Below are 19,191 nucleotides of genomic sequence, written 5' to 3' on the forward strand. Positions count from 1 at the left end.
TTTGAGGGGAGGGGCCTCTGTGGATCATCCCGCATATACTTGATCAGTTTGGGATCTAGTGAACTTGGAGGCCAGGTCAACACCTTGTGATGTTCTTCATGTTTTTTTGAGTTGTTCGTAAACCGTTTTTTTGTGTGTGTGCCTGTGTCGGGCTGCATCCTGCTGGATATGGCTGCTGCCATCAATGAGTGTCATTGCTATGGGGTGGGGGGTCCCTAGTCTGGTCTAGTTGGGTGCTACATGTCTAAGTAACATTCAAATGAATGAATGCCAGGTCCAAAAGTTTCCCAGAACATTGCATTGTCACAAGATGTTATTTATTTACTTTTACTTCACCTGTCTGTGGTTTTAATGTTGTGGCTGATCGGTGTATGTTCCTGTTCATGTGTAGCTTTGACACAAGCTGTGTTTTGATGTTGTCTAGACAGTAAAACATGTTAGATCTGTTACTAATTACCTCACGAGAAGGGTCGGTCTACCTGATATGGAGTTTGATCTTGAGAGGATGCACAAATGCTCACAGCCAGGAGTTGGTGCTACTTCCATTCGGCCTCAGCACATGGGTCAGTGTAAACTGGAGTCGTTACCCTGAGGGAATCTGCTAAGTGGTGTAAGTGGCATTTTCAGGCTTCACGGCACAGAGCTGTGCTGCAGGTTCAGAATAAAAGTGAGAGACAGCTGGGGACAGATTATACCGCTGCAAGAGACCAGAAGATGTACTTTTAATTTCTGGTTAGGCTTCCTCTGCGACCGAAACATCCATTGTCGACGGCTAATGGACCGATTGGGCTCTTTGGATAGACAATGTAAATAGAGGGAATACACATGTGCATAAAGCCAACCTCTGGCGTCATGAGAATGAAAGCTTTCAGTGGGAGAATACAGTACAATACTATGACAAAGGCGAGTAAACAGATGGTGTTGGTAGCTTTTAAGAGGACTCAGAACACGCATACACTAAAGGCAGACAGGACAGGACAGAGAGACAGTTTGTGGTGATTATATGCAGCACTGTGAAAACGACAAATATTGTTGAGATAAACAAAAATTGGAAAGCTTTTTAGTCTAAAAAAAGTGAGCATTGTGCATAGTTCATAGTTCGTTAATAACCCTCTTCAGGTACCTATTTGCTGTGATAACATGGAAGGAAGTGCAATAATGTACAATTCTGTATAGTTAAGTGCACATAGATCACTGTTGCACTGAACGGCATTGACACTTTCTCCCAATAGAAATATCACAACAAGTTTTCTTAATGTTTTCTCGATTACTCTATTTTTAAGTGTACTTTTGTTACAACAAACCCGGCCATATTTCCCTCTCGCTCAGTCCCAGGGTTGAGTCCACAACTTATGTTCACATAAATCTTAATAATAGGTAATTTGGCCTGATCTTTCCTGTTTTTTTTTCCTCCATTTACCTCTTTCCCTAATTCTACGTCTCTTGCTCTTTTTATATTTATTTCTTTTTTAACTCATACCTCGCCGACCCAGACAACTGTGTTCCCTCTCTTGATATCTGACACCTCGCAGTGCGGCGTTCTCTGTTTGCCGTTCAGGACAAAGAGGGACTCGACTGACGGCGTCACCAGGTACTGTCCGAACAACCCACTGGAGACCACCACTCTGTTGGGGCCTCCCCATGGCCAAGCTTGGGGGGCCAGGGGCTCTTTGAGGCTCCGGAGAACCTCAGTGCGGCCCGACGACAGATCGGCAAACAGCAGGTCCGTGCCTGAGCCCGAGGTGGCCACGACCACGTGCTGGTTGGACTCTGTAAAGGAGGGCTGGAAAACCAGATCGGAGACAGCTACAGGCTCGTCTATTTCCTGGTTCAGACCCAGCTCCCCCTGGAACGACACTGTCTGCACTATGAGCTTTGAGCTCCGCTGGTCCGGCGTCACAACGTAGCGGCCGTCCGGCGACACGAAAGCCTGTCCCGTGACATTTCGGTTCGGGCCGATCACGGCGTCCGTCACGCTGTCGATGAGGAGCTGGGGCGGGGCTTGCAGAAGGCTCTTGCTCTGGCACTGGATGAAGTAGAAGCCGCTCAGGTGCGTGTAGGCCATGCTAGCCGGTACGCAGCTGTAGTTCTTCAGGCTGATGGTCTTGACTCGGTGGAAGGTCTCCAGGTCAATCTTGTGCACCGCAGGTTCATTTTTGAGGAAGACAAAGGCAAACCTGAACGGACAAAGGCCAAAGGAAAGGTTAATAGCCTTTCTAAATTTTTTTTTGGGCAGTGATTAATACACATCGAGATTCCGATTAGGGTTCATTTGCACTTTTCTCCTCTACTTTAAAAAGACAGCTGAGACGAGTGACAGTAAGGTCACCTGTAATTTAAGGTCAGAGGGGGCCCGAACGCGTGCTGCCTTACCTCACGTGGGTGATGATGAGGTTAGTTGGAGGGATGAAGAAGTCGTTCACTCTCTGGAAAGTTGTGCGGATGGCATGATGCACCTCGCCCACACTGGCTTGTGGGATCACCTGCACAAAAGAGCATTAATACAAAAATATTTTTGTATTAAATATTTTTTTTTCCTTTAAACCCTAAAAAAATATATATATATGGTAACAGGAGCATTTCAACCAGAAATCTTGTGGATGAATGTGAAAAATGGAATATATGCAGTTAGAAAACTTCCTGATAGAGAAACCTATCACCACCTATCACAACACAAAATTATGTCCAAAATAATGCTTTTGTTTTCGTTGTTTTACTGGTTCAACATTGTAATATATATAAGTTTTTTTTTTTAGTATTTTTTCATATTTGAATCATTATTTAATGCAGCAATAAATACAATAGATGTCCTGAATCGTGTCATGTCGTGTCGTGTCGTGTCGTATCGTATCGTATCGTATCGTATCGCATCGCATCGTGTCGTATCACATCGTATCGTACCGTATCGTATCGCATCGCATCGTGTCATATCACATCGTATCGTATCGTATCGTATCGTATCCCTTAAAGAGGACTGGTAAAGACCACTTGTGTTTACCGGTGGACAAACTGTTTCTGAAGCGTCTCGTACAGGCTGCAGCGTAGACTTGGACCCGCCGAACAGTGACATATGAACTTATACGGGCCGAACTGATACAAATCTAGCTACGTGATCGTGTTCAGCAGGAAACTACATGGACACGACTTGGAATTTAGCTGTTTGCTCTAAATGCAGCGCCTTTATTTATGGAACGAGGCACGGTAGCTTGTACAAGTCTCGTGGGACTGATTAATAGAGGTTCTGAATTTGTTATATATGATTCAAATTAAGCAATTTATCCACAGAAATCTAGTTTGTTCTGTTCAGGACGTGAATCTACATTTCCAGAAGCACAACTTTCAACGTCTAAAGGGAAAATAGCATCAAATAATAAAGCTGGACACAAGTGTTTGACATTTGTTTCTCTTGTAAGCATTTAGATTGTATACCTACTACAAAATAGTGCAATGCAGACAGATACACTGACATCGGTTAATATTACATTAATTGAATTGAAATTTGCATCAGCCTTGGGATTCGGCATTAGTCTAAAGATCCACCGGAATCTGAATCCGCATCAACAAGACGTGTGACCTTTTAGCTTCATGAGAATGCCCCGCTGCTACTTCCTGTAAGTGAAACCAAGCCTCATATGTCACATCTTAACAACCGGAGCTTGTTCCGGTGACATCCCCATTCATCCCGGAGCGGATAAACATCTACAGTATATGACCCGAGCTGCTGATGAAATGCGGCCCTGCCTAGCGTTCTCCTGTGAGGCGTCTTACTCGGTGACGGTTGCCGGCTGAGGAACGCGCGGCCCGATACAAGCCCCATCTCTCACGTCACACACCTGGCACTGAATCAGCATGTTCGTAAAGTGCCTCGTCCATGACACGGGCTTCATCACGTACGGCTGCGGGATCAGGTCGCAGTCAAGGACGAGGCGAGGTGGTTTATGGGGCTGCGCTTGTTAAAAGCAAAACTTCTTCCCCCGTGATGCCACTTGCAGGCTTCTTATCTTTCCCCTCCTGCAGCCTCCGCTTCATGTTTTCAGCGAAATCCGAGTCGCTGAAACAGTCCTAGGTTTAGACACCTAAGCAAATGTTTCTGGAAAGCATACAGAATGTGCTTTTAAAGAGCTAAGTGTAAAATCTATTTTGATGTCTACGCCTACACCGCTGAAGCTAAACCTCTACCTGATGCCCGGCGGGGGGGCCAGACTCACATTCCTCCCTCAGAACTATCAAACGCATAGAAGTAAAAAATAAAATAAAAATAGCAATTTAAGTTGCAGAGTTGTTACTTTTGCTCCACGGCTGCAACGCTCCTCAGAAGTGTGTCTTTTTTTTTTTTCTTTTTCCTCCACCCTCCCGAATATCTCATCCATTTTTAACAAAGCAGATCGGCCCGTTTCCTCACTGCTCGCAAGACATGAAAAGAATCCTCGTTAACAAAAAGTCATTACAACAGCTCCAGAACACAATGACGGGAGTTAATGAGGTTCAATGTGCTATCACTCATGTATTATTAGGCAGCTGCTGTGGTCTGCAGGTGCTCTCAACAAAGGGAAGCCGGCGGCATTAAGTTATCGCTCATCCTTGGATTTCATATCCACACACTCAGCAACGAGGCCCAATTGAGTTTCGCTCTGGCCCTCATGCCTCGCTGGCTGGCCTAATACCTGAGGGGGATTTCTGTTCTGACTGAGTAGCTTTTGCCTTTCAACAGCACTCACTCCGCACAAGGATTGAGTATTTTTTAATTTCCCATCTAGCTCCCGTACTCCGAGATGAGATGGGATTCCTCGCGTGCTCCTGTGTATTTGTCATTCGGGAAAACCTTACAAGGCATTTTAATATGACCTCGTGCAAGCGCGTGATGAATGGTTACAGCAATTGGCTTTTCTTATATACTCGTCTCGTTGCTCCTGGGGAGCAGTAAAGCACGTTATGGATTCCTGGGGAGACTCCGATGCCGCAGATCGATGTCTGACGCCGAATTTAAGCGAATAATTTGTGTTTCGGTCCCTGAGGCATTTTTCGTGAGTTTGAACATGTACACCTGCCGATAAATAGACCAGATATTCATGTCAAGCTCTTTCGATGTGTTCAAACAGAGCCGTAAATTGAGCCATACCAAGTTTGAAGCTGCATTCCAGAAATACAGGCACATGTCTGCCTGCAAATGCCTCCTGATTTGTACTCAGTAGAACTGTCACATATTACCTCTGTAAAAAAAAAGGCTGCATTCTTTCTTTCTTTCTTATTTTGGGCCATTAATAGGCCCTCCACCACATGAGGAAAAGCTGCTATGTGCGATAACATTGTCCTGGATTGCTAAAATGGTGTCACTATTGAAAAGAAAATGTTTGATCCTTGTTCTGGCAATGCAGGAAAAACCTCCAGTTCACTTGAACGACGGTAGTTAGCTCTTAGTGAAACGAAAAACGAAAAATTGTTTCTGTGTGAGTGCAGCCTTTTGCATTGCTGCACATTTTCACACGGCGATGATGAAAGTGTGAGCTGCAAATAGAGAGAACGGGAAATTAGAGAGGGAAGGCTCGCAAAGAAAATCACGAGATGTGTAAAACAAGGTCAGAATTCCTACAGCCAGTTGCGATTAGACGGGAATTCAGTCTGGTACTTGCCCAGTTTGTCAGTGCTATGATTCTAAAGAGTGTGAATGACTGTCTGTCTCTCTGTGTTAGACCGGATGTACCCCGCCTCTCGCCCAATGACAGCTGGGATAGGCCCAGCACCCCTCGCAACCCTCCAGAGGAGAAGCAGTTACAGTAACTGAATAATTATCAGTGTAAAATCTACATTTGGAGATGACTGTGGAGGAAAGAAACGGGGAACTCAAAGAAAAACAGCGTGCATGCGAGTTAAACATCTTGGCACGTCGATGCAGAGCAGACTGACGGCGTCAAAGGCCACGTCTCTCTCCGCCCCTCCATTTGTCTTCTCTAATGAACTGGCAATCGCACGCCCTCCGGTGTTTGGAAAGAGATCCTGAGCCGTCCTCAAAGACGCTTGAAGCGCAAACTGAGGTGACATGCGCGCCCGCACACCTACACAGGTCAAACAGAAAGGCACGCTCATGCACATGCATGATCCGCCGAAGCGAGGCGGGGGGCCTCCGGCGGTGACAGGCCGCCGCCGAACAGGTCAATTACTTTCAGTCCAAATGATGATGACATTACCAGATCATTTATTTGCGGTGTGATCCACGTGGCCTCCAATCCATTACGTGGTTTCTGCAATTGCATTTTTGATTGATTCCTGCAATGCTCTCGAATTATTCATTACTTCTGAACGACTTCAGGAAGCAGAGGGGGGGTGAATACAGTGGAGAGTACAAAAATATGTCGTCTGCCGTTCGGACAGCAGCCACAAAAGGGAAAAACTGTTACGCAGATCCACTCTCTACTCGTTTGAAATTCGGAATTTTCCGAGAAAGACTGCAACTGCATAATGAACACGAGCGGGGCCATTAGCTTCGACAGCTCCACAGAAACAAACTGCGCACCTATACACTCCGAGAAGAAATAAATGAACCCGTGCAGATTATAAATCACTAGAAAACTGTTAAATCCCACACACAGGTGGTCGTCTGTTCGCCACTTTGTGTTGCCAAACCGTAGTGGCACCTTCAGATCCAAACAAATCTCCCGTTAAGTCTTTTAAAAAAAACGTGGAAGTAATAGTGCAACGTGAACACTTCACACCGCCATCAGGGAGAAGTGTTATTTATAGAACCATCTGACCGTTAACACAAGCACTGATTAAATATTACGAATTCATATTAAACCACTCGTATTCATTTATGCATTCAAGTAATTTTCTGAGTAAAAAATTAGGCATTTAATTCAAAAGATCCTCAAAAGAAGAATAAATCTAAGAGTATTATCCCTCTGCAGGGACCAGGATCCTTCCCTCCCCTTCCTCCAGTGGGAGAGAGCAGAACAATAAACATGTTTGTGTCTTTGCAGATTACAACGCGATCCCTTTGTGGCGTTTACTCATGGCGGCGTCCTCCGCTGCTGCACAGGCACATGTATAAATACTGGCCCTTTAAAAAACACGCATCTCCCACAGATGCCAGCTCTAGTCCCTTCCCTCTACCCTCCACCTCCTCGCATCCTCCTTCTCCCTCTTCCCTCGCCTCACCCAATTCCCAAAGGTGGATTAGATACAACCACACCTGTGATCATTTCTCATTTGTGAAGCCTCCAACACCAGCGGTCCAAGGGGACGCCAGGCACAAGGCGACGGCGCCGCACCTGCAAATTGCTGTTTTTGCCGGTTTGGTAAATGCTCTAAAACATACATAGATTAGACGCTGTCACACAAATACTTATCACATAAGCAGGGATGTAGGTACGCAACCGAGCTGAATTAGTTATAAGGTGATGTTTTTCCTTTTCTGCACCTCGTATAGATTATATTCTCCCAGAAAGATAATCGCTCTTTAAGAGTTCACAAGTATACACGGTGCCAAGGTAGCTGCAGAAATAAGACAATACTAAAGAGCAGTTTTGTACTTTTATTACTGCTCTGAGATTATTTATGCAGATTTATGTAAAATAACCACCAGCCTGATTTAAAAATGAAAGCTGCAGTTGAAGAACTCCCTGTTCCTCAATCAACAAATCTGATCATATTCTGGTGTTGGAGTTTTATCCATACAGGGGAAAGGAGAAAAAAAAATAACTTGAGCATTAAATGCTCATTAAAGAGGGTTAACAAGTAAACGCTCAATGTTCTTGTTTCTATTTAGCTGTTCAGTGTAGCTTTAAGGAGAACTATTGGGCTTGTCTTTGAAAGGGAAAGTACTTCACACTCACCTGAAGTGTCGGGTGTGTTTTGTCCATATCCCCCCATGTCAGGACCCAGACCTGGTCGTGTGATTTGTCATAGAGCATCTTCACTGGAAATGGATCTGTTGCTACTGCCTACAAGATATAGAAACACAAAAAAAGAAAAATGCCTTTTTAGCTAGATGGGAATACATACGAGAATACGTTTTGCCCTTACCGATGGAGTCGCATTGATCTACAGGTGGCGGTAACATGCAAAGTTTAGAGTTTAGAAGAAGACAGCTATTTAGTAAAACTTAAAAATTGGCTTTTCAAATGTCTCAGGGAGTAACTACGCCTCGGTGTTAGATTAGCAAAAGAGTGAGACCAGGGTTTCAACCCTTGTCCCAACCAGAACGAAATTTTAATGCCTTAAAGGGGAAGTACTGTTGTTTTACAACCTGAACCTTATTTCTGGCATAAAATACGGTCATTTACTCACCCATATAACTTTTGTGTAATTCGTATTCCTTCGGGAGATAATTAGATCAGCGTATATCCATGTAGTGGGAGTGACTGGGGCACCGAAATGCAGTCTCTAAATAATGCATTATCTGCCTGTAGGTCAATCTACAGACCCTGGATGATATCGTCTCTGAGCACCGCATGCACCCACAACGGTAGGCTTGTTTACCTGTAATTTGCGAGTTTCGCGGCAGATAATGCGTTATTTAGAGGCTGTTGCTGCCTTTAACGCTTAACTCAAATAACATGTCCCCATCAGATGTTTTTAAAACATAATCCTTGGAGCAACATAAGGGATCTGCTGCACTTTTTGGTATTGGATTGTTTTCAGTTTACATTCATATTTCCAGCCATTTGCATCAGAAATAGGTTAGTTCTGAACCTACAATGTTGGTTTTACTCAAGAACAAGATCCTAGTTCAAACTGAACAGGAATGGGTGTGTGATAAACCTGCACAAAGATGTGTTTTGCCTGGTCGTCAAAAAGTGATCGCAGAATGGGTTTTGACCAGGAACCAGTCCTGTGTTTGAAATGTGTCTGTTTGCTACAGAGGGACTGGTTCTGAAATCCAAATGGCGTGTTACCAGACTCATATTCTGATGAGAATTGGGTCTAACTGCACCAGCCTAGGACCTAAAAAAATTTAGTTGCCTGACTAATAGATAATGTCAGCAGAAATAGAAAAACGGGTAGACAAGGAAAAGAGGGAGTGTGATGGAAGAGCTGGGTGAGGTGGGGATATGCTCCACCTCAGATCTGCTGCAATGTCAACAACAAGGAATAACACAATCCATTACCCTGCTTTTGGCCCGGTGGAAGGGGAGCTGCTGACACCCTCACCAGCGGAGCGAGACCACAAGCTCTGTGTTCAGTAATGGGAGGTCCAGCCCTCTGCTCTGCACTGGTCAGCCAAGTGTCAACTCAGAATGTGCCTATGTATAATGGGGATGTGTGAATTTTCCATTATGTGGGTGTGTAGGTTCCTATATGATGGGGCCACCTCAAAGTGGCTGACTAGGAGGCAATGGAGTTCTAAATCTAAGGTTGAAGGTGGGAGGAATGATGGTTTTATGCATAGACTGTATATAAATATGGCCACTGCGTCCCCACTTCCTTGCATTCGCCATACTGACGCTATTTTCCCGGGATGATGCCACATCCCGTTTCTATAGCGTCAGATAACTAACTAGAACGAAAAATGGACACTTGAGTATGCATCAGCATTATATGAACTACCCAAAATGGCTGAAACCATCTCTGAAAAAAGAATATTTGACGAGTACTTTGGCTCGTCCAAGGGTGGAGCTTCACTTTTGAGGAGCTGTTCCGTCGTCCATCTTTCTATAGTCTATGGTTTTATGCAGCAAGGTATGAATAAGCTTCTTAATAACCTTCTGTGTTATTAAAATTGTTTCTTTTCGTCCTAAGGAAACCATTTGTTTTCTACTTTCATCAGTTGGTGTCAGTTTGGATCAGTGTTTTGCTGATCTCCGATTCTATTCGATCACTTTCAAACCAGTTTTTGTTGAATGATAAAAACATTTCGATAGTAAATTCTTGCCCTGGACCTTTCTTTTGCTGGTTTAAATGACAACAACAACATTGGTGGCAGATTGCTTCACCAGTGGTTCATCGACTGTTAGAGTCTTTCTGTTTTCTGGTAAACTGCAGGATGGTTTCTCTATCTAGTGTTTCTGAAGGAAAAGAAACGTGTGTCATGTGTACAGTGCCAAGTTTGTGTGGTTTAACCATGACCAACAAAGTGTAGTATAAGAGTTATTAGGTTACTGCTCATCAGTTACACATTTTGTTTTGTTACCTTTCTGATTCTCCCATCTCGACCCACTAACCCATCAGAGATTCCCCTAATAAGGAAAACAATGCTATCGGTGCTAGCATTTCTTGGCATCGCCATGCTCTATTTGAGAAGAAAATAGCATCAACAGTGCAGTTGCTCCATCTTGGTAAACCCGATGCCCCACCAAGCCCCCTATCAGCAAATTTCTTGTGGTAAATGTTTAGGAAACTCAGAGTTTGTATCATATGTCAGCTAGTTTCATTCTGTGCACATGGTGTAGAGTTAACAACTTGAGGTGGACAAAGTACAGGAACTTTACAAAGAATCCAAGGTAAGAGATGATGTAGAGTTTGTGTCAGCTGATCTCCTGACGTAACCAGAGAGTATTTATTGCCAAATAAGAAATCCACTGACCCTTTGCATCCCTCAGGAAAACCAGAATCTCTTTACTTCCTTATTTCTCTTTCTCGTTTTTGAACAGTTTCCACAAAGATGCTCTTTTGGACTCACGGACTAGATAAAGCACATCGAAAACCTGAATGGCAACCGTCGTATGCCACCTCTCACTGATTCACCACAGCCGCAGAAGGAGCCACAACAGTAAGTTAAAGTGAGTACGAAACCAGAGGTTTGTGCCATCTGCCTTTCCTTTTAATTAGCTGATGTGCCGTTTGTTTTCAGATCCAGTGGGAGGCTTAACTGGCACGGGTCAGACGCATCAGAGTCAAGGTTAGAAAGATAACAAGGGTGCCGTTTCCTTGCGCGGAACAGCATGAAAAACCATGAAAGCCTTTAATGGTGTAGCTTCTCCACATGTTTATAGCTTTCATGTAATGTCTGCTGGGAGTTACGGCTGCACCTGAGGAGTGAAAGGTTCAGAAAAGTACGAAGGTGCACACGACAACTTTTCGCGATCGTAAGCAAAAGAATGTTGATGAGGGAACAGAGAATGAAATATGGCTTCTTCTTTTACTTCTTCTGTTTTAAACTTCTCCCATTTTTTGACTAGATGATATTTAGGAGACATCTATTGTGTAAAATATGAGAGTAGTAATCCCAACAGTGATCGCAACGTTGCTGATCATATATCTTTACTAGGATCATGCTGATGTACTGTACTGTGAGAAAAATGGTGCTATCTTTCTTTTCTCAAAATGTGGTGATTCATCATTACGCTTTTTATTTATTTTTTTTATTTTACTATTAAGTACAGACCTATTCCATTTTCTTGTTCCTGACCACTGTGTCTCTTATCTGTGAAGATAATAAATGCATCATCACGACTCTGGCAGTAATAAATTAAAGCTGCTGGGCTGTTTATGCGTTCTCTCTGTCAGTCGATAAAGCGTATTCTTGCACTTGTCCATCTTCGCTCCTGTTCTAGGAGAAGCTACTGAACAGGGCCTTGAGATAACAGAGAAAGAAAAGTAAAGGAAAAAAAAAAGGGATGATGCATTAACCTCCTGCACCCTGAGGCCGGAGAGAGGGCCTTCGAGAAAGACAGAGAAGGAGGAGAGTGAGAGGGCAATGAAGAGCGGGAAAGCAGTTTTACAGTGCTGGGTGGAATAAAAGAGGAAAGGAGAAAAGGGGCAGCTGATGGGTCAGAACACCAAATGATATGACCTGAACTTGTGCTGTGAGGATATCTCACAGTGCTCTAAAACAATAAGAAACAAGCAAGTGGCATTACTGAAAAAAAAAAAAATGGACTGGTAAATAAGTTCAGAAAGGTCTCAATGTAATTTTTTACGTATAAATGTCTCAGTTATTCCCCTCTTTTATTGAACTGATAATAAGCTGCATGACGTTTCCCCACTGCTACGTGCTCCGTCTCTCTTCTCAGACATTTTGCTCATCTCCCTTCTCCTCTCCCGCCTCCTTCTCCTTGACTTAGGCCTATTTCCTCCCATCCCGCTCCTCAGTATAAATGATGCTGACCCTGGGAAGGACCCCTGAGGGATTCAGTCTCTAAACAGCCGTTACAGGCAAGATAAATGGCAAGACAGCGAGCACCCACCTGGGCACCATATTGTTTCAAGTGCTTGAGGTGCGTTTGATTTATTTTTCCTTGCATGCGGCTCCTTCCATCGGTGGCGGCTCAATAGTGTGGCGAACATGAACTGAGTGTGGGATGACGTCTGACTGGGCGCACGAATGTTTATCGACGAAAAGCACATGCTGTTATTAGTGTGGGTTCTAACTTGAAATGCAGTTTAGTTGGAGAAAAACTAAACACTGGAGTGTAGCTGCACTAGGCAAGATGTTCACGTAAAACATATTAAATCAGTGTAACTGCAGCAGATGCGATTACTTAGTTGTGCCTTTGTCTGCTGCTTGTTATGATCTTATTTGGAGATGTACAGTATCTTTATTTCTGAAATTTGATGCAGTCTCAATTTGTAAAACAGCTGAGGCTATGTGGGCTCTATTTTTCTTTCCATTACCAAGCTAACTACCTGTAGCCTCTGTCAGGCTAGCTGGCTGGTGTTAGCAGGAAGAGGTGGAGCAGCATCCCTTGTGCTGTTTTCCTAAACAGGCTCTCTACACACAATGTGATTCCAACTGCTGAACTTTTGTTCCCACTCAGCTCCAAACACAAAGCTTTTAGCGGGAGACTTAAAATGTCAGACGCTAACTGGGAAGATGAATCATTTCTGAGATGTTCTGAGACCTTTCGTGTGCCGCGACGAGGCCTGCATGATAAGCCGCCTCGCACCCACCTGCACCACCTTCTGCGCTTGGATATCGACGACCAGCAGTCGACTCTGGAGGGGCTGGGTCACGTAGATGTACTTATCCCTGACGTTGACTGCCGAGGACCACACACAGCGCTGGGGTGACACCCCCTCACCTTTGGGGCACATCTCCTCCTGGGAAGAACAAAGGGGATGGTGAGAGGAGGACAAAGGGTGAGAGAGGTTGGTAGAGGAAGATGGTAGTGCTGTGGCTTTTATTCTACAATAAATAACCACCGATTAATCCTTTTTTTAACTTTCTGAGATTAATGTAAAGGCTGCTATGGTTAGATATGTGGTGAACAAATGTATGGTGTTGAAACCATTGGCTCTTTTATTTACTAACTGTTGTGAAATGTCACAACACGGCAATTAAAAGGTGTTTTGTTTGATCAAATAGATTTTTTTTCCAATTTTGAGGAGCTTTTCCCTTGATGAATAACTTTATTAATCTGTTTTAAAAGTACTACAACCAGCTATTTCACCATTTATTGCATTTATTGCATTGTTTAAAGTGGAAAAATATCATAACATTGGGTCTGAACATATCCCCCAGACCCGCCACAGTCCAATGATACTTTAAAACCGAAAGTGTCTACCTGATGCAGCGTCAGTAATAATTAAAAGAACACCAGCGTTTTTCCTGACTGTGCTGACAAGACGCTTATGCACAGACTTGCTCTCTGTATATAATCATTAATGCACATACACACTCAGAGGTAACGTTTCAAGAGGTTCCACCTCCTCTCCATCTCACCAAAGTGCAGAAACGGCTGTTTATAGCAGGAACTGGCTAACACATGGCTTATTGAGTTTCTATTGATCCATAATACAATTACAGGCTCCTGTAAAACCAAAATACCTCAGAGGAACAAGCTACGTTTACCATCTAAAGCCCCTTGCTCTGGGATGAGGATGTTCTCCGGTGGATTAAAAACCCCAGGGTCTGTGGTATAGACTCTATACATTGTTGCGAGCGGTTGACTAATGGACACAAGTAATCCCATTACATTTAGTGAGGCGAGGAGTCACACTGTGACAACAGGAAGGAAGAAGAGGAGGGGCGAAGAGGAGGGATGGCCTTGATTTCGGTGGAAATCTGCTCGCACTCTGGCCTCGACTGAATAACTACAATCTAGAGACGGATGATGAAGATTGATAGGTCTCAGCAATTTACTCTATATTTCAGAGAGCTGGGATTTAAAGGACAAAACTTTGGGGTTTTAATGGATGGTTATTTTTTCCCCCTTTCTGGACCATGACATCTGGTGATTCACAGTCTCATGGTACAACAGTTTGATTGAGACCTTTTACGAAGTTGGGACTGAGATGCTCACAGCTTTGTACCTGATGTGACAAGTGCATGCATAAAGACATCTGCAGCAGTTACAAACCACACCGTTTTCAACACTATTTAGTCAAACATTGAGGGAGCTTGAAACTAAAAGATTCCACTATTTAATCCGCATGCACTTACATAGGTAGCCACAATCCTCTCCGTCCGCTTCATGTGTCTCCTTATTTCGCATTCGCTCGGCTGAAGAACAGTGATTCCCTCATCGGAAAACACGTAGAACATGTTCCCCACGCTCAGCCCTAGAGGATGAGACGGGAGGTTAGGAACATGTTGATAAAATGCTTGTTTTTTTTTAAAAAATGCAACAGATTAAAAACGCAAGAAATTCCCATTCCCGGCTCATCTGTCATTCGTGACAGGCAGCTCAGTTTTCCTGCCGACACCCCTGTTAGCATGCTCTCGTGTTAGTGGGGATGGGCAGTGTGTGGCTGCCACATGTTTTGACAATGCCTAGAAAGGGGCCTGTCAGCAACGCGTCCACGGCCCACCGCAGCAAGAGGCATCAAATTAAAAGACAAAACATTTCAGTGCATTGTCTGCTCGGTGTAAACAGCTCCCGACTTGTTAGAAAGGATCTTGGTCTAATGTTTGCATGAGCAACAAGCTATTACTCCTGTCAGGAACAGAGATGATAAGCATAAGCACCAACCGGGGAAGCTGGGGCTTGCTTAAACATCGGGAAGATGCACGTGTTGACAAAAAACGGTGGCTGCGATTGATTCGTCAGGCTGATAAGATATTATTCGTGCACAGATGAAACACAGCGTCAGAAAAAAAAAGTGTGCAGTCACTAGCAAAACACTGACACATAAAGACATATGCATGAAGACAGAAAGTCATATTTGAAATGCTTACACCGTATTCTAAACCACACCTTTGGGCTCTGCGGTAGACTTGATGTGGAGGTGATGTATATAAAGAGAGATTACATTTTTATTAAACTCTAAGCAGTGAGCCAGTCGGTTTTTCTTGTGGCCACCACTCCGTGGATTTGTGGTATTATACATAAAAGAAAATCTGCTCTAGTGTAACTGTTCTCCCGCCCCAGGAGATCTGAAATAACACACAAGAAAGCATGCTAAGCAAAAGGATGAAAGACCTGGGGCATGCAAATGTGGAAAGCAAGACTTAAAGAAAAAGTTTTCCAGGAGAGGAGAGTCGTACACATCCAGCTGCAGACCCCGGAGAGCCACAAAGCGTACCTACCACATTTTCTTATTCGTAAAAATACAAATGCGTGTATTACCTTCTTCTCTCCACAGAATGTTTGCAACTGCAGAATCAGCCGTTGAGCAATAAGTGAGGAAAATGAGGGAAAACGTTAATGCACGCGATGGAAAAGACACATCTTCCAAAAATAATAATAATAATAATAATAATAATAATAAAAAAAGTGCTGCCATTTCTCTCATGCCATGTCAAGACAAAACATATTCGACAGCTACAAAATGCTCCCCGCTGCCGTTGACAGGTCCGTGTTTTCCCCAAAATCAAGAGATCTTGAGAGAAGACAAGGCATCGATTATTCTGTTAAATCTCCACTGGCCCGATGAGCCCTTTTCTAGGGTGCGATCGCTAACTCGTCAAAATGATGCAACATAATGAAAGACCTGATATCAAAGAAATATAACAGGATTGACTTGATTGTTTCCAACTTTGTATTTCAAGATGGGTCGGAGACTTATCACTGCATTTGATGAAGAAAAATACGTAAGAGATGTTTCAAATGCTAAGATATCAAATATTCTATTGCTTGAAGATCCTGAAGCCGCCTTTAAAGTTTTTGATGATACATTAACTGGTGTTATAGATCAACATGCACCTGTGAGGAAAGCCACAGTGAGGACTGTTAACTCACCATGGTTGGACAGAGAAACTAAAGAACATATGATTGAAAGAGATCAGGCAAAACAGATTGCTTTATCATCTGGTATTAAATCAGACTGGCAAATTTATTGCAAATTAAGAAATTTTGTTACAAAGTTAAACAGGAGGAGGAAAAAAGAATATTATGATAATATGGTTCAGGAAATGAAGCATGATAGTAAAAGATTATGGAGTACACTAAATGTTTTAGTTAAGGGCCACACTAAGTCTTCACCATCTTACTTAGAAACTGGAGGAGAGTTCCTGACCAAACCCAAGGATATTGCTAATCATTTGAATAATTATTTCATTAATAAAATTGACAAGTTAAAAAGTACTGTACAGTATAGTGACACTGACTACACACATAGACTAATTAACCAAATAATGGAAGGTAAAGAATGTATATTTGATTTCAAGACTGTTACAGTTTCGAAGGTTGAGTTATTATTAATGAATTGTAAAAATAAGTCACCTGGGGTTGATTTTCTTGATGGAAAGTTATTGAAACCTGTTGTTGGTATTGTGGCCCCAGTTGTAACACATATAATTAATTTATGTTTGACTAAAAATATATGGCTACAAGGATGGAAAATTGCAAAAATAATACCAATTCCAAAAAATAAAAAGTTGCAGTTTTCTGAGTCGAATAGTCGACCCATTAGTTTATTGCCAAGTTTGAGTAAAATCATGGAAAAAATTGTGTATGAGCAAATTCAGTCATATTTTTCTAATAATTGTTTATTCACGGATTTTCAGCATGCTTATAGGGAAAAACATTCCACAACTACAGCTATGACACAAATGTTAGATGACTGGTGGAATGAAATCACGCAAAGGAAAATGATAGGAGCTGTGTTCCTGGATTTTTCTGCAGCGTTTGACATTCTGGATCATGAATTATTATTGGCAAAATTGAAACATTATGGGTTTTCATCATCAGCTGTGTCAATGATTAAAAGTTATTTGAGTGAGAGATGGCAAATGGTTTATTTCAATGGAAGTGAGTCAGACTTAAAACAAGTCAGACATGGAGTACCCCAAGGAAGTTGCCTTGGACCTCTTTTGTACTCAATTTTTACCAATGATTTTCCTCTGGCATTGAAAACAGCTCACATGACAATGTATGCCGATGATACAACAATTTATTTAGCTGAAAGAAATATTGATGGATTAAATAGAAATTTAAGTGAAGAAATGAAGTTGGTTTCCGAGTGGGTTAACTGTAATAGATTAATTTTGAATGTGTCAAAGACAACTAGCATGGTTATTGGATCAAACCATTCGCTGCGTTCAAGTCCAGAGCTTAATGTCATGATTGGTAATCAATTGGTTGAACAAGTTAAAGAGGTGAAATTATTAGGAGTCGTCATAGATTGTACATTATCATGGGATATGCATATTAAGAGGATAATAACCAAAATTGGAAGCATTCTTTTAATGATTAGGAGATGTTCTAAATATCTAACAACACAAATTACTAAACAAGTCATTCAAGCACTGGTTCTGTCTCATATGGATTATTGTGCAGTTGTTTGGTCCAATACCTCACTAACTAACATCAGAAAACTGCAACGGATACAAAATAAAGCAGCACGTGTTGCACTTGTGTGTGGAACAAGGTCGAATGTATGTCGTATGCATGCCAGTCTAGGTTGGCTAGAGGTTAAACATAGAATGTCATATTTGTTGATGGTTTTTCTCAGAAATATTATAACAACTAAAATGCCATACATTTTGTATAAGAAATTATCTTTTAGTTCAAACATACATAATTATTCCACTAGACATGCTGCTGGAGGTTATTTTATCTTACCTAGGGCACTCTCTCAAGGTACGGTATTATATAGAGCCATGAAGGATTGGAATGCCCTTCCAAATGATGTCACACAACAAAGAAATATGGTAAATTTTAAAATGAAATTAAGAGATTATTATTTTGAATGTAATTTCAACCATCAGTAGCCTATTTTTTGTGTATTTTTTGTGTATTTGTAAATTGGGTCCTGATATTCATACTTTGTGGTGGTTCAATGTAGGAGCAGGTAATATATTTTTGTTTTTATGTATTAATGTGTTGTGTGTTAATGCTTTGTAGATGTCATGATGATGGAAAGACCCCAGGAAGAATAGCTGCTGCAAGTCAAACGCTAATGGGGATCTAAATAAACTAAACTAAACTAACTAAACTGTTTACCGTTATGAAAACAGTCAGAAAATCACCGAAAGAAAAAAAACACAGACTAAAATCCTAACACAAAAGATCGTATCTGGTATTCACATTCACATACTTTTTGTATAATTTCTTTCACAGATACGATCTGTAAAGTTGCTGCATTATGTAACATATACAAGTGGAGTAAAGCAGTGTAGGACTTACGGGTCTTCTTGGCCGAATCCTCGACAAACAGAGAGGAGATGTCCTCGTCCACCCCCACTTCATTTTTGGCGATGCAGGTGTAAGCCCCGGTGTCTTCATACCGAACGCTGCCGATAAAAAGCTCGCTGCCATTAGCTAGGAGAAAACAGAGAGGAAAGGAAACAACTGTTACTGTTAAGAGATTATTGTTGCTGCAATAGCCCAAGGAAGATTTTACACCGGATCTCCACTGTGGTAAAATTCTGTTGAGAGGGGAGGGGCCTCTGTGGATCATCCCATCAGTTTGGGATCTGGTGAATTTGGAGGCCAGGTCAACGTCTTGTGCTGTTCTTCATGTTTTTTTTTGTTGTTCCTAGAGCATTTTTGTGTGTGTGCCTGGATCCTCCTGGGGATGGCTGCTGCCATCAAGGAGTGTCATTGCTATGGGGTGGGGGTGTCTGGTCTGGTCATGTATATTGTCAGGAGTATAGTAAAGATGCTGTATAATTGTTGCAAGTCCTCTTTTTTGACAAATTTCTAGTAGAAATTAGAAGTATTGATTGGGAGCCATAGTAAAGACAAGAACTGTTTTGTGCTGCTGAGCGAATTAAACTTTTTTTTGGCTGCTGTCCATGGTGCTGAACAAGTCAAGCCTCTGCATCTAAGTCCCAGTTGTTTAGTCTGTTATAAAGCAAACTACTAAACTGAGGTACAGGGATATGTTGACATATCAAACTATAGGTTTCTCTGTGTTTTAACTTGTTGATCA

General features: G+C 42.3%; 1 protein-coding gene across 1 annotated transcript in view; it reads right to left on the reverse strand.

The window, feature by feature from the left end:
• Positions 1 to 1,334: 1,334 nt before the first annotated feature.
• Positions 1,335 to 19,191, reverse strand: part of fstl4 (follistatin-like 4) — a 195,283-nt gene continuing 177,426 nt past the window's right edge. The window contains exons 9-15 of the mRNA XM_084565171.1: positions 18,444 to 18,578; positions 15,444 to 15,470; positions 14,318 to 14,436; positions 12,826 to 12,975; positions 7,830 to 7,937; positions 2,374 to 2,483; positions 1,335 to 2,177 (exon numbers count right to left, since the gene is read on the reverse strand). Coding sequence (XP_084421297.1) covers positions 1,475 to 2,177; positions 2,374 to 2,483; positions 7,830 to 7,937; positions 12,826 to 12,975; positions 14,318 to 14,436; positions 15,444 to 15,470; positions 18,444 to 18,578 — 1,352 coding nt within the window. The 3' untranslated portion in view covers positions 1,335 to 1,474. The remainder of the gene's footprint in view (positions 2,178 to 2,373; positions 2,484 to 7,829; positions 7,938 to 12,825; positions 12,976 to 14,317; positions 14,437 to 15,443; positions 15,471 to 18,443; positions 18,579 to 19,191) is intronic.

The sequence above is a fragment of the Chelon labrosus genome, assembly GCF_963514085.1.
Source record: "Chelon labrosus genome assembly, chromosome: 17".
NCBI lineage: Eukaryota > Metazoa > Chordata > Actinopteri > Mugiliformes > Mugilidae > Chelon > Chelon labrosus.